We start from the raw sequence: 15,274 nt of genomic DNA, 5'->3' as shown, positions 1-15,274 counted from the left end.
CAAAGTGATGGAACGAACTTCTCCTGGGTGTCTGAACGGCCGAGTCCAACACTCGCTGTCCTCAAACCCAGACTGAAGACCCTCCTCTTCTGAGAGGACTTGTGTGAAGAGTAGAGTATTATGGTCTCCACATTGACGTGTGTTTAGTAGAGTCTAAGATTAGAGGATCTGAATTTTAGTCTATTTAAACTAGCTGAGTTTATTCTTGGGTAAATAGCAAAGCACTTTTGTAAGTCGCTCTGGAGAAGTAAATGTTCTCCTGAGAAAGATTCTCACCTCATCAATGCCACATGTCCAATCCAGCACCCAACAACACAACAAGAGCATTATGTTTTAAAACATGTGTCTAGACCTTCAGATATAGAGTGTTTTTTACATGCTATAATGTTTCATAGTCTAGAATTATGACTTTTTTGAATGTATTTATAAAGTGCAGCTGGTTGCTTGACTAACTGCTTGTTTTAATGCAAATCTGATCCTATTAGGAAGAAGAAAAAGAGTATTGTAGCCTCTATATGGCATTTTTGGTGGTGGGTCTATATGGAAATATGGATAAATAAGAGATAGTGTGACTGTAGTAAGGATACCCACATTTTTGTGTTGTTTGAAATATTTACTATTATTTAAATATATAATTGATGTTGTAGTGTTGTGCACTACCAGCTGTGTCCTCTGTATGTGTAAACTCTTTTCTGTGTACAAGTCAGTACATACTGGACTTCAGTGCTGTATGGATGCTTTAACTGATTCAGAAATATAGATGAGTGAAATATGTGTGGCTGGATCTTATCATTCATTCATTCATTCATTCACACCTTCATTCAACACTCTGTTCATTTTCACATGAAAGGCTGAAGAGTGTCAAACATATGGACAAAAGTATTGAGACACCTGCTGATTCATTTTCCCCCCCCAAAAATCACAATTAACAAAAGCAGGATTAAAAAAATTATACTGCTTCTGTTGGAGTAACTGCTGTGAGGATTTGATTGCATCCAGAGTCTCATCCCATCCAAAAGTACTGGATGGAGCTCCTCCACCATCATTCCAGAGAACACAGTTCCTCCACTGCTCCACAGCTCCTCAATGCTGGGGGGCTTTATACCCCTCTAGCCCACGCCTGGCATTATTAGGCAGCATCATGTTGATCTGCTCCAGAGAGTCCTATTCTATTGGCAGTACTTCTTCTCTACAGGGACTAGACAAGCTGTGTGTGCATTTGCACATTTGTGTCAGCAACGTAAATATTCTATATATATTTATTATGTATGTATGTATGTATGTATGTATGTATTTACTGGTTGATTTATGTATTTAAAATAAATAAAATCGTTGCCAGTGCCTGCGATTCTCAGTGCTCATTCCTAGTCACCCCGCCCTCCTGCACTAGGATTGGTTGTTGACGCACACTCCATGGAACCCTCCAATCATTGCAAGGGTAGCCGGATCACAACAGCCAATCATAGCGCAGGAGGGCTGCCTCTGGCCGAAAGCGGGCGGGGCGAGGCGCGTTATGGCTGCGTCACAGCGTTACGTAAGCACGCTTCTCTCCCACAGCTCAGAAGCGAATATAAATAAAGTTATTGAGCGGCGGAGGAAGAGCTGGAGGAAGAGCTGGAGGAAGAGCTGGAGACTACCGGAGCTTCTGAGACGAGCTTCATTTCACATCTGAGGCGAGTGAAGCTGTCTGTCTGTCTGACTGACTGTCTGTCTGTCTGTCTGTCTGACTGACTGTCTGTCTGTCTGTCTGTCTGACTGTCTGCAGGTTAAGCGGCTTAGTGTTTAGGGAAACGCTAGCTGACCGAGCTGCTGCTGCTGGTGCTGGTGGTGCTGCTGCTGCTGGTGGTGGTGGTGCTGCTGCTGCTGGTGGTGGTGGTGCTGCTGCTGCTGCTGGTAGTGGTGGTGGTGGTGCTGCTGCTGCTGGTGGTGGTGGTGCTGGTGCTGCTTCTGCTGCTTGTGCTGGTGGTGCTGGTGGTGGTGGTGGTGCTGGTGGTGCTGGTGCTGCTGCTGCTGCTGCTGGTGGTGGTGCTGGTGGTGGTGGTGGTGGTGGTGCTGCTGCTGCTGCTGCTGCTGCTGGTGGTGGTGGTGCTGCTGCTGCTGGTGGTGGTGGTGCTGCTGGTGGTGGTGCTGCTGCTGCTGGTGCTGGTGGTGGTGGTGGTGCTGGTGGTGGTGCTGCTGCTGGTGCTGCTGGTGCTGGTGGTGGTGGTGGTGGTGGTGCTGCTGCTGCTGGTGTTGTTGAACTCCTCCAGTGCTGTCAGTGGGTCCCTGCGGGGCTTCACGCTTATTCCTCCTAAATATGAAATATTGTGGACTATAATAGCTGTGCAGTACGCGTGTTTTGCTCATACTTTGTATTTACTCTGTAAATATGAGCGGATTATCAATAGGATTCTCAGTAACCCAGTACACACTACACCACCACCGGTTGCACATGCTGTTTATAACCCTCTTATTACTTATTATAGCTACAAAACAGATAGAAAGTGACTTTTATGCTGATATTTCATAAAAATATGAATTAAAAATAATAATATAAAAATATAAATTAACCCCCTGATTAATTTATAAGCAAATTAGACCTCTTAGAATAGAACAGGTCAATATTTTGGATCATTTGGTGTTGGTTGGTTTTCTAAGACACTTATTTTGCTTATAAATGACAAAGGACTGAATAATATCAGCATAAATGTCACTGCTTATAGTTATGAGGTTATAAACAGGGCTTCTCAGTAGGCCAGACAGTTCTGCACTTCTGCAGGAGACCGGCTTGGATTTCAACTAATAAAGTTAATAAAGGAGCATTTCTGCCTTCAGAAATACATTAATATCTCTGTATTCCAGCTTGTGTATAGCCAGTAAAAGCCTAGCTGACGCCTGTAAAGTGTGTGTGTGTGTGTGTGTGTGTGTGTGTGTGTGTGTGTGTGTGTGTGCTGGGAGTATCACGGCCTTTCTGCTGTTCATAGTCCACTGTTCACGACCTTTCTGTTTAAAACAACAGACAGAACACACACACACACACACACACACACACACACACACACACACAGATCATGTGACTGTTCCTCTCACTTTCGTTTCTCCTTACAACCCCGTCATCTATAGCCTGGTATCCGCAGTAGTGTTTGAGAATCCTGTAAAATAGCATTGAAATAATGATGTAATGGTGTCAGTCTGTCAGACTGTGCATCTCTGGCTAGAGTAGCCTCACTACGACAATCCCCCAACTGCCCAATCACTGCAAGCAGCTTCAGGACATGAGTACGAATCAGTCACATCGCAGTCACATCACTCAATATATCATTTGTGAATGCGGACCACGCTAGCTGAGGCAAGGAGGAGAGCTTGAGAAATTTGGGCTGGAGTTCTGGGGGGCTTCGAGCTGATGGGATCCGAAGCCAGACCCCCCTTGCCAGGTAGAGGTTGAGTATGATTGGATGATCAGGAGGAGCAGGGCCAGTGGTAGGGTGCAAGTTTTGGTCACGAGAACCAAAGAGGGAGAGGAACGGTTTTATAGTGTGTAGAAATGGAGGCGTGGTCCTTCTCCCAAACAATTACATAACTCCATATATATATAGCATTATTAATATTAATATTATTAATATTGCTATATTAATATTAATATTGCGTTGTCAGATTTTGGGGCAGTATGGTTATTTTATCATCTTCTAATGGGGATGCACAATAGGCTCGACTAACTGCAGAGTTCATTCCAAAGGTGTGATTAGTGCTGTTTAATCGGTGCAGCAGAGTTTGATTAAAAAAATATATATAGTATATTTTGACAGACAGAGACAGAGATTTTAAGCGTTTAGACTACTGTCTAATACTTATTCTTAATACCTAATCTTAATCTGCCTCTACCGGTGCATTTTGTCTTTTGGCAAATTATCACAGTGATAAATATCATGAAAATTTCTTTAATTATTGTGATATTGTGACATTTGCTTACTCTTCTGAAATCAAGGGTATTAAAAGGGTGTCTGTAACTGTCTCTACTGTCCAGAGAGGATGACTTTCTACTAGATTTTGGAGGAATATTGCTGTGAGGATTTGATTGCATTCAGCCACAAGAACATTAGTGAGGTCAGTGGATGGAGCTCCTCCACCATCATTCCAGAGAACACAGCTCTTCCACTGCTCCACAGCTCCTCAATGCTGGGGGGCTTTATACCCCTCTAGCCCACGCCTGGCATTATTAGGCAGCATGGAGCCAATAGGGTCATGATGTTGATCTGCTCCAGAGAGTCCTATTCTATTGGCAGTACTTCTCTACAGGGACTAGACAAGCTGTGTGTGTGTGTCAGCAATGGGTACAACTTTAAGCTTTACTTAATGCATTTATTAAAAAGGCGTGTCCACAAACATATAGACCTGGTCTTTGATTTATCCTGGGTAGTGTTTTTGAAACCCTTGGTTCTCTAGGTCACATATAGAGTAGCAGCCTTTACCAGACCAAACTACACAGCTCACAGTGTGAAGCCAGGGCTGCTGTGAAGGCTCCTGTGCTTTAGTGATGCAGTTTTAGTCAGAAGAAGAAAGAAGAAATTAGTGGTAAAGTTTTGATTGAATCTGTTGTGTGTTTTGAAGGTTCTTCATGAGAACCTTTAGAGATCTAATCTAATCTGATCAAATCTCTCGTCTGATTACAGTCAAAGAGGGAACTCCTGCTTTACTGCTCGCTCTCAGAACCTGCCGTTTTTCACCGCCACCATCATATGATGGCCACAGCTGTGGAGGACACCAGCGTGCTGGAGGAGGAGTTGACCTGCCCAGTGTGTTTGGACCTTTACCGCGACCCCCGGCTCCTGCCCTGCGGCCACAACTTCTGCCTGTCGTGCCTGCGGAGGCTGAAGGGCCGCTCTGAGCGAGGACGCCTGCGCTGTCCCGAGTGCCGGCAGAGTCACAGGTGCTCGGCTCCATGGCAGAAGAACTTCAAGCTCGCCAACATTGCAGATGGCTTTCGGAGACGCAGCCGGGCAGAGCATCCCACCTCTGGGAGGCAGAGCCCCACCTCCAGGGCAGAGGGGGTGCGCTGCGATTACTGCTCCCCAGAGGCCACGCACACAAGCAAAGGCTGTACAGCGGTCAAGACGTGCCTGAAGTGCGAGGTGTCGATGTGTCCGGAGCATGTGCAGCCCCACCTGGAGCTCCCCGCCTTTCGGGAGCACCCACTGGTGGAACCACTGCATGACATGAGAAAGAGGAAGTGTGCGGAGCATGATGAGATGTTCCGGTACTACTGCGTGGACGAGGGAACGTTCCTCTGTAACGCCTGCACCATCGAGGGAGGCCACAGCGGACACTCCATCAAAACGCTCAAGAATACCATGAGGGATATGAGGGTATGGTATATTACTCACACACACACACACACACACACACACACACACACAGAACCATGGTTCCCAAAGTGGGCTCTGTGAAACCCCTGGAGTGATGCATTTTTTTCTGAGCCAGGATGAACTTGAGCATGAGCTAAAACAAACTGGTGGTTGTTCCCAGTGGTTGGCTTGGTGTTGCTAAACTGTTGCTATGGTATCCCAGGTTGTTGCTATGGTATCCCAGGTTGTTGCTATGGTATCCCAGGTTGTTTCTATGGTATCCTAGGTTGTTTCTATGGTTTCCTATGTGGTTGCTAGGGGTTTGCAATGTAAATAGGTCAAAATAATCTTTGATTATGAGCAAAAAGAAACAATGGGTTGTTCCAAGTGGTTGGCATGGTGTTGCACAAATGTTCCTACAGTATTCCTGGTTGTTGTTCTGAGGATCCCAGGTGGTTGCTAGGGTTTTGCATTTTTTTTTCTGAACCATTATTTAAAAAACAAGTTGCCCTAGTGTTGTTAGGATTCCTATTGCTCTGGTGTTGCGGGTTGTTTGTTATGAAATCCCAGGTGGTCCTAAGGTTTATGCAATGTAAACATTGAACTGAGCCAACAGTAACAAGTAGTAAGCTGTAGTTCCAAGTAGTTACCTTGGTTTTGCTAAACAGCTCTTATATAGTATCTCAGGTTGTTGATACGGGGTTGCTTGATGGTTGCTTTGGTGTCCCAAGTGGTGCTAGGGTTTGCAATATAAACTTTGACATGAGCTGAAAGGAACCAGTGTTCCCAGTGGTTGCTTTGGTGTTGCTCGGCTGTTCCTATTGTATCGCTGGTTGTTGCTGTGACATCCCAGGTGGTTGAAGCATTATAAACATGACATGACATAAGCAAAAAAGCTAAAGTGTTTGTCTTAATGTTGGTCTAAATCCTATAGTGTCCTAGGTTGTTGCTCTGGGTTTGTGTGGTGATTGTTATGGTCTCCCAGTTGGCTGTTTGTGTTTGGAGGATTTTTACACAGTAATGAAATATAGATACACTGTTTTACTTCTGAAAATAGTCCAATGACTTTATTTTGACACAGAAATGAGGGCAAAATGTTGAATATTACTTTATTAATTATAGCAGATTCTGGCATTGCTAAATTGACTTATTAGAATGTATGGATGCACACTCAGAGTAAACATGACATGTCTGCCATAATTACGCTTCTGAAATGTAATCTTCACTATATTCATTATTTAAAGTGATTGGGCAATATAGGAAAAAAACAGGCACTTCACAAAGCTAGAGTTCTCTTGTAACTCTCCTTTAGCTAGATTTCCTCTGTTAGAACTGCATCCCGTGTTAGAAATCACTCCTGTGTAAAAACCTGTACTGTAGTAGAGTTTAAGCTACACAATACAGAACTACACAGTAAACTGTTCCTTCACGGTCATGTGGACTGAAGAGCTCTGGAATGCAGGAGAACAGCAGAACAGTGGTTAGGCTTTGTTCATGGATGGAACCATTGTGAGAGCTGAAGAGAATAGTGACCAGAATATGTGGGTCAGAAAGCTCATAGTCTCATAGAAGAAAAATCTCAGAGTCGTGATAATGGGAACACTCCGGAGAAATATATTTATTTACTGTAAAACTCAGAAATCCAGAAATCCCCAAATTCCAAACATGTGTTCTGTCCTTAATGTGGGAAGTTTCACTTTTCATTGGTTAATAATGAACAGAAAAAGTTACAATCCACTGGTTAAACGTAACTAAACAGTAAACAGTGTTTAATATTGGTTAATACTGATCCATATTGATTAATATTGCCAACCAGTAGTTCAGTAGAGTGATATCAGTTAGTGCTGTGAGGTGGGAATGCTGGGGTTTCAGTGCCCTGAATAACAACACTGACTGAGGTAAACACTGTATTTTTACCACCAGTTTCTGAAAACCAGTAAATAACTGAAAACCAGTACAGTTAAACAGGAGTGGGTAGGTTGTTGATTTCAGGTTTTATTTTGCTGGTGTAACAATTACTGATTTGATTTATTTATGATACCAAAGAAATAGTTGAGTCTGAGTGAAAACTGTTATCAGAGCTGAGAACCAGAGATTATCACACTGATCATCTGGGAACTGAATGTGAAACTGGTACCTCAGTATTTTGTACTAAAACTAGGTTTAGTTTTAAGTTGGCAGATGAAGCTGCAGTTCTAGCATAAACCACTACTTACGCTCCAGGGTTGTGTTTATCTGTAACGGAGCATAAATAAGTGTTTAAAATTAGACATTAGAAGCTTTAAGTGCATTTAGAAGTGAATACCTTTACACTTTTACCGGAGTAAGAATATAAACCATACTTCAGCTTTTACTGAACTGGAGTATTCTCTAACTGGAGTATTCTCTAACTGGAGTATTTGTATGGGACGTCTGAAACCTCTGGCTCTGACTCATGTTCTGTGTTTCTCTGTAGGCTTCTCTGGATGTGCAGCTGCAGAAGGCAGATAGGAAGATCAGAAGGGTCGAGAGGAACATGCAGGACCAAGAAGAAGTGGAACGTCAAAACAAGGTACACCCAGTACCTAACCCTGTTCTAACACACACACACACACACACACCTGCCCTCCATGGGTCTGGGTAGTCAGTGTGTGCATATGGATGGCTGGTATGCACTAAAGAAAAATGTAGGCATTTATTAAACACAGCTGAACACAGTGAGAGGTGTGATGTACTATATGTCCTGGACTGTCCTATACTCATCACACCAATCACACATGGCTACTTCAGTATAAAACCACTTGTTCAGACAGTACTGCAGGTCAGTAGCAGCATGTTGCTTATAAAATGTCCATCCAGTAAAATCTAGAAGCAAAATTTCAAAAATATTCATGATAATGATAATGCTCCACCTCCAGAAACTCTCCAAATTACACCCAAGTGGTCTGTACAACTCCTCAATGGGGAGTTGTCACATTTCATTGATTAATAATAATCAGAAGTAGTTACAGTCCACTGGTTGAACATAATGTGATATTACTGAACAAGCGTGTGTTAATAAGTTAGCATAATTAATTAGGAGGAAGAAATTTTATGTATGATGAACAGAGACTTCCCACACCTGGTTCCTACTGAGATGAGATAGCCTGCATCAAGGCCACCCCAACAGTACCTCACTCTAGCTTCTATCTAAAGACCTCAAATTTACGGGTAACCCACACGGCTTAGAAAACCTGAGAATCTGAGCATAGCACATTAGTAGTGACCTGTTGCTTGTAAAATGCACTTTGTACAAACGGACGTGCAGCTTTTCATACATGTGATGAGAATATATTCATTTAATAAGTGTGTAATTATTTTATTAAAGAAGTAATTTTATTAAGTTTTGTTTTATTCTTTTTTTTTCATTTTATTGAATTACTACATCTCAAACTCACCTAAATTCTAATTTAAGAAAATTTTAAATAACCTTTTATTAACTGGAAAAGCCATAAATTCTTAACATTCGTACTAGAAATAGTGCTAGTAAAAGTTGAATTTTAAATTTTATTCTGATTTTACAGTGTTAATAGTAATTATACTTGTCCACATTTACATTATTTTTTAATAAATTACACCTCTTAAAGTTTAAGGGGGTTAAGGGGATAGTGGAGGAGAGCAGCTTGATAAAGGGTTCAGTAAGAATCACTCTGTGCTTCTGTTTTGCCTTAAAAATCTTAAAGATTACACACTAGAATTTTTAGTGGTCCTTCCTTCCTTCCTTCCTTCCTTCAGGCCTTCTTGGAGGAGGCTGAGCAGCGGGTGGATGCCCTCCGAGGAGCTCTGAGGACCCGTCTGGAAGGTTTCCTGACGTCGATGTGTGAGAGTGTCCGCAGCCATGAGGCGGAGCACAACCTCAGCATCCAGCAGAACCTGGCCCGTATCACTGAGGACCACAGCCGCCTGGGAGATGCCCATGCAGGCATCGAGCGGCTGCTCCAAGAACATGACCCTTTCCAGTTCATTAAGGTCAGTGGGTCGAGTACAGATAACACTCATTTTCTCCAAAGAGAAAGCAGTTAGACTCTTCTGTCTTCTTCTGTGTAGATGCACAAGAGACACATCAGTGAATCGCTCAATCAACCTTTATTTAAAATTAACACTTAAAATATAATATATTATATTTAAAAAAGATGAAAAATAAATAAGATACATTTTAATTGTTAAATCCCACAGTAAACAATGTAAATTGCTATGTAAATAGCAAAAATATAAATAATAAATACAAGTTGAATCATAAAACAATAGTAAAATAATAGCTAAGATAATTTAAAAAATGGTAAACGAAATGTTAAAAATGGCAACTAAAACAGACCAGAATAATAAATAATAAATAAATCTCATATGACAAGTGTCTGATGGGATCTGTGTCACAAGACAGAGTTGTGCCAGATGAACATTGATTAGCTGTAAAGGGTTTGGAGTCCTAAACCCCAATATATGAATCGTAGTTTATCAGTTGCCCTGTTTTCACAGCTGCTGCCTCTCCTGTTGTTTTGTGGTCAGACACAATCAGACACCGTTCTAACACCAGTCCATAATACAGTAAAACCTCCAGCTGATAATCTGTCTGGTGACGCACTAATGTATATTAACCTAAGCTGAAAGTGCAGAGCACTACGGAACTGTTCATACCTTCCATTCACTGATCCCAGGTCTCTTCTCTTTTACAGGAGTATAATTTAAGTGCCAAAAGGTAAGAAACCAGTGTGATCAGTTCAGGCAGCTGTAAGAGTACAGAGATGGTCTGTGTGATGTATTACACAGTCTTTGTGGATGCTCCTCAGGTACCGCAGGCTTCTGAGGAAGCCTCTGTGCCTGCCACACAATGCGCCGATGGATATGGACACTCTGGGGTCGAGTATGGAAGACAAAATGGAGGAGTTTGTGACCGACGTGCGGCAACACATCATCTCGCTCATCGACACGCTGTGTGAGTTTGTAGACCAGAATCTGTGGACAAGAACTTACTTTTTACATGCAGAAGCACTTTTACCTCAGTTACCTGGCTTGTAACCTGTAGCTAAGGCTGTGTTCACACAGCAGGTAAGAGAAACTCAAATCCGATCTTTTTGGTCATGTGACACCGGTGTGCTATCTGTGTGGCAGTTGTTCTGGATAAGAGCGTCTGCTAAATGTCTTAAACTCAGAAACACACTGAATCTGACATTTTCAGTTCTGATTTGGGCCACGTTCCGATGTGGTTCTGAAATCTGACACATATCCGTATCTGATGCACAGCAATGCGACAATGTGCAGGTGGATTTAATGAACGGTACGGTACAGAGTATGGTGCGTGGCTAAATGTAAATGTGCTGCAAAAGTATATTTATATATACTTGTGTGTATATGTGTATGTATATTATAGGTAACACTTGAATCCTGAGTCACCTCAGGCAAGTCTTAAGTCCTTTTAGTCTTAAACTAATCAATATTAGTACCACTCTTCCAAAATGACCACAACAAAACCCACCAGCGTCTTTTGTTTGTGCTACTCCACGAGTCTGCACCTCCCCGAGTCCGCACTGAGAAGCTATGAGAGATTCAGCAGACTGGTGCTTCGCTTCATTGACACTGTGTGTTGGTCTCCTTCACAGGTGCTGGAACCGAGGGAGACGAGGGAGTGGAGGACGAGGACGAGGACGACACTGAAGAGAGTGAGGATGAAGGCAGCGAGGACGAAGGGGAGGATGAGGATGAGATGAGAAGTGAAGAGGAGGAAGAGCAGGACAACACGGAGTCTACTGATGAAGACTACACTCCTGAGGAGATCGAGGACGAGGATGAGGAGGAAGCCTAATAACGTGTCACTACCGCTAAACTCGCCCTGCACTCGTAAGCACTTTTCTGCGCTTCTCTGCTTCTGAACAGGTTATTAAAGGTAGTGTTCTCCTGCAGCAGCTCTGACTTCATCTGGACTGTGTCTGTTTACCAAAGCGCTTTGTGATACTAAATTATACTGGACTTCCCAAACTGGCCAATCGGGAAGCCTGCTGAGTTCTCCTGAAGAGCTTAAACTTGCTATGGTTCAGTTTTGAAGTTTAGACACTGTGTGTGTGTGAGAGAGATATATAAAATTAGATTATTCATGTGTGGGCATACATGTGCATATGCTTAAAGATATTACAGTCATGCAAAACCTTGTAAACAGCAAATTTACAGGAGGAGTCAAAAAGGTCTGCTTAGCCTTCAGTGCAGGTCAATGTAAAATATTTGATTTAGTCATTTTGGAGCATTTCTATTGGTCCATTCATCATGAAACTTTGATAAATAATTGTAGGATGGACCAATAGAAATGCTCTGAATGACCTGGAATAAACCTTCTGTTTCCTGACCTTCATTCAGACATGTTTGTCTTCTCCTGTAAAGTGACCATAGTGGATAATAATAATAATAATAATAATAATAATATTGTGTGTGTGTGTGTGTGTGTGTGTGTGTGTGTGTGTGTGTGTGTGTGTGAGAGAGAGATGTGTAATAGTCTACTTTTTGTTAACAGGGCTACTGAGAAATAGTTCTGTTCTTAACCAAAGTAATGAATGTAACCACTGCGTAATCTGAACATGCACACTGGTGTGAGGCTAGTTTTTGTGAATCCAGCCATACATTGTTTTTTTAGTCTGGATCTTGTCTTCTCTTGTTGTCCAGACTGGTTAATGTCTCAGGGTGGGAATTTATCAGTATATATTTAAACTGGATTTTTTTTTATTATAATTTTGTTTACTGAAGGAATGTTCCACTTTGTACAATTTACTTACAGAAAAAAGAATAAATAAATAAAGAGTTTGAAGCAATCCATTATCTTCAGAACTGCTTATGGAGTAAATCAACGTTCACATGATAAATCTGATCGCTGCAGAAAATCCGTTCAACACGTTTATAAGCCCGGCAGTAATCTGATAATGAAGCACCAGAAATCCGAGTTCCTTCTGGCTGCTTCGTTTATCTACTTCACCTCTTTAAGCCCAAAATGTAACGTGGGCTCAACACTTCATTGCTATTTTAGTTTGCCTCACTTTCATAGGCCCAAATATACACTCCACAAAAGCTGGTAAACTAAACAGCTGTACAGTAGTTTTCTCTTCAGGACTAATAACTCCATAATTAACTGAGGAGTTTACTTCATTATATTCTTAATATTTATTATATTTACATGGTTCTCTTATGAAACCAAAGCTGGCTCTTCTCCATGTAGCATCTTTATTTTTAAGGCTACCCCCGTCGAATGACTAAAAACCTCTTGAAGACCTGGTGGACACTGTGGAACATGTTAAGATCTTTCCAGTGGAACATCTGTCTTGTGGATTTTCTGAAACCTTGCATTCTGAGATTTCCTAGAAAAAACAAACTTCCTTTTGCTTTTCTAAGTTACTGTGCTGAAGAGCTCCGGCCTCCTGCCTCAGTGGTCCCTCCTCAGCCGCAGCAAGCAGCTGTAGTGCCAATTCTGCAGTCCTCCAGTCAGTCACCTCTCTAATGCAGTTTCTATGATGAGCTCCTGACCCTGAGCTCGACTCCTCCTCTCTCCCATGCAACACTGCTTTTACAGAGAGAGAGAGAGGGCGAGAGACCTTAGTGTTGTGTTGAGAGGCTGAGCGAGTTAAAATGGGGGTCTATGAGGATACTCGTTAAACAAAGTCTAAGTCAGCTAATTTACATATTAATTAACCAATTAACCAATCAGGAGCCACGGAAGTGGGCGAGCCTTTAAAAGGGCTGAGATATGACTAGTGTTTTCGATCGTGGTGAAACAGAAAAATAACTTATTATATAAGTTTTTATCCACCGCGAACGAGAAAACTAGCTTCATAGAATAAGTAAAGTCAGTGCAACAAAAAAATTCCCATAAATCAGAGCCAGAAAAAAAATATATATATATATAAAACTACACCAGAAACTCCCCACCTTAAAGCAGCCTTTTCACACCTTCTCTTCACACTGTTGCAGCTCATTGTCTGCTTTTTGCTGCAAGGCATTTTCATAAGCCCCTTCTCATTCTCAGCCAAGCCTGAAATGCCTCCATATAGGAGACAGCAGACCCTCAGCTGCACCCGCAGTGGGTGGAGAATGAGCAACAGTAAAGTTGTGCTTCACTGTGAATCAGCAAAGCACAAACTTATAACTTTGCCTCCTGCTGAAGTGTTAAGTACGTTAGAACTAGCTTTTACATCTATGGTAGGTTAATTACCACACACCTGGAGATCCACATGCAGGTTACTGAGTGACTCCGCCTATGCTGCTTGGGCTGAGTTCTAGGTCATGTTCAGTATCAATCAGCTTTAATCAATATTGCTTATCGCTCTATTGTTTATAATAAAAGCTGCTGCTGCACAACTAGCTTTCTTATAATCCCACAGCTCTTCTTTTTTTATATTTTACTCATTTGTTGGATTATGCAACAACTTTTGTCACATTATATGAATCAATAAAACCCAATATTACAGCCAGCAACACCAGGAGCGCAGCTGCAGCCAACCAGGGCATCACGACTCCACAAGCAGCTGCAGCAACAAACCACACAGGTTTCCACTAAAACTCTTTATAATCACTAGTTTTCACATTTCTGGTAACCTCTCTGACCTACTCATTAGCATACTCACAGATCACATGATCTCATTTCATATACTTTATCAAAATGTCATGTGGGCATACATGTGCATATGCTTAAAGATATCATCACAGTCATGCAAAACCTTGTAAACAGCAAATTTACAGGAGGAGTCAAAAAGGTCTGCTTAGCCTTCAGTGCAGGTCAATGTAAAATATTTGATTTAGTCATTTTGGAGCATTTCTATTGGTCCATTCATCATGAAACTTTGATAAATAATTGTAGGATGGACCAATAGAAATGCTCTGAATGACCTGGAATAAACCTTCTGTTTCCTGACCTTCATTCAGACATGTTTGTCTTCTCCTGTAAAGTGACCATAGTGGAGAATAATAATAATAATAATAATAATAATAATATTGTGTGTGTGTGTGTGTGTGTGAGAGAGAGAGATGTGTAATAGTCTACTTTTTGTTAACAGGGCTACTGAGAAATAGTTCTGTTCTTAACCAAAGTAATGAATGTAACCACTGCGTAATCTGAACATGCACACTGGTGTGAGGCTAGTTTTTGTGAATCCAGCCATACATTGTTTTTTTAGTCTGGATCTTGTCTTCTCTTGTTGTCCAGACTGGTTAATGTCTCAGGGTGGGAATTTATCAGTATATATTTAAACTGGATTTTTTTTTATTATAATTTTGTTTACTGAAGGAATGTTCCACTTTGTACAATTTACTTACAGAAAAAAGAATAAATAAATAAAGAGTTTGAAGCAATCCATTATCTTCAGAACTGCTTATGGAGTAAATCAACGTTCACATGATAAATCTGATCGCTGCAGAAAATCCGTTCAACACGTTTATAAGCCCGGCAGTAATCTGATAATGAAGCACCAGAAATCCGAGTTCCTTCTGGCTGCTTCGTTTATCTACTTCACCTCTTTAAGCCCAAAATGTAACGTGGGCTCAACACTTCATTGCTATTTTAGTTTGCCTCACTTTCATAGGCCCAAATATACACTCCACAAAAGCTGGTAAACTAAACAGCTGTACAGTAGTTTTCTCTTCAGGACTAATAACTCCATAATTAACTGAGGAGTTTACTTCATTATATTCTTAATATTTATTATATTTACATGGTTCTCTTATGAAACCAAAGCTGGCTCTTCTGTGGCGTCGCTCAACGGAATCCATGTAGCATCTTTATTTTTAAGGCTACCCCCGTCGAATGACTAAAAACCTCTTGAAGACCTGGTGGACACTGTGGAACATGTCAAGATCTTTCCAGTGGAACATCTGTCTTGTGGATTTTCTGAAACCTTGCATTCTGAGATTTCCTAGAAAAAACAAACTTCCTTTTGCTTTTCTAAGTTACTGTGCTGAAGAGCTCC

The 15,274-nt window shown here is 41.6% G+C and overlaps 1 protein-coding gene across 1 annotated transcript; it reads left to right on the top strand.

The window, feature by feature from the left end:
* Nucleotides 1-1,581: 1,581 nt before the first annotated feature.
* LOC140547097 (E3 ubiquitin/ISG15 ligase TRIM25) lies at nucleotides 1,582-15,041 on the top strand. The gene is made up of 7 exons (XM_072670623.1): nucleotides 1,582-1,673; nucleotides 4,650-5,342; nucleotides 7,777-7,872; nucleotides 9,075-9,308; nucleotides 10,013-10,035; nucleotides 10,127-10,272; nucleotides 10,937-15,041. The coding sequence occupies exons 2-7, from the start codon at nucleotides 4,716-4,718 to the stop codon at nucleotides 11,137-11,139; spliced, it is 1,329 nt and encodes a 442-aa protein (XP_072526724.1). The 5' UTR covers nucleotides 1,582-1,673; nucleotides 4,650-4,715; the 3' UTR covers nucleotides 11,140-15,041.
* The last annotated feature ends 233 nt before the right edge of the window (nucleotides 15,042-15,274 follow it).

This window comes from Salminus brasiliensis, chromosome 24 (assembly GCF_030463535.1).
Source record: "Salminus brasiliensis chromosome 24, fSalBra1.hap2, whole genome shotgun sequence".
NCBI lineage: Eukaryota > Metazoa > Chordata > Actinopteri > Characiformes > Bryconidae > Salminus > Salminus brasiliensis.
This window is presented reverse-complemented; position numbering and strand designations above follow the sequence as displayed.

Coding starts and splice junctions, on each gene's coding strand:
- LOC140547097 (XM_072670623.1), top strand. CDS start 4,716: ATGATGGCCACAGCTGTGGAGGACACCAGCGTGCTGGAGGAGGAGTTG. Junction 7,873..9,074: donor AAGTGGAACGTCAAAACAAG/GTACACCCAGTA, acceptor TCCTTCCTTCAG/GCCTTCTTGGAGGAGGCTGA. Junction 10,036..10,126: donor TATAATTTAAGTGCCAAAAG/GTAAGAAACCAG, acceptor GATGCTCCTCAG/GTACCGCAGGCTTCTGAGGA.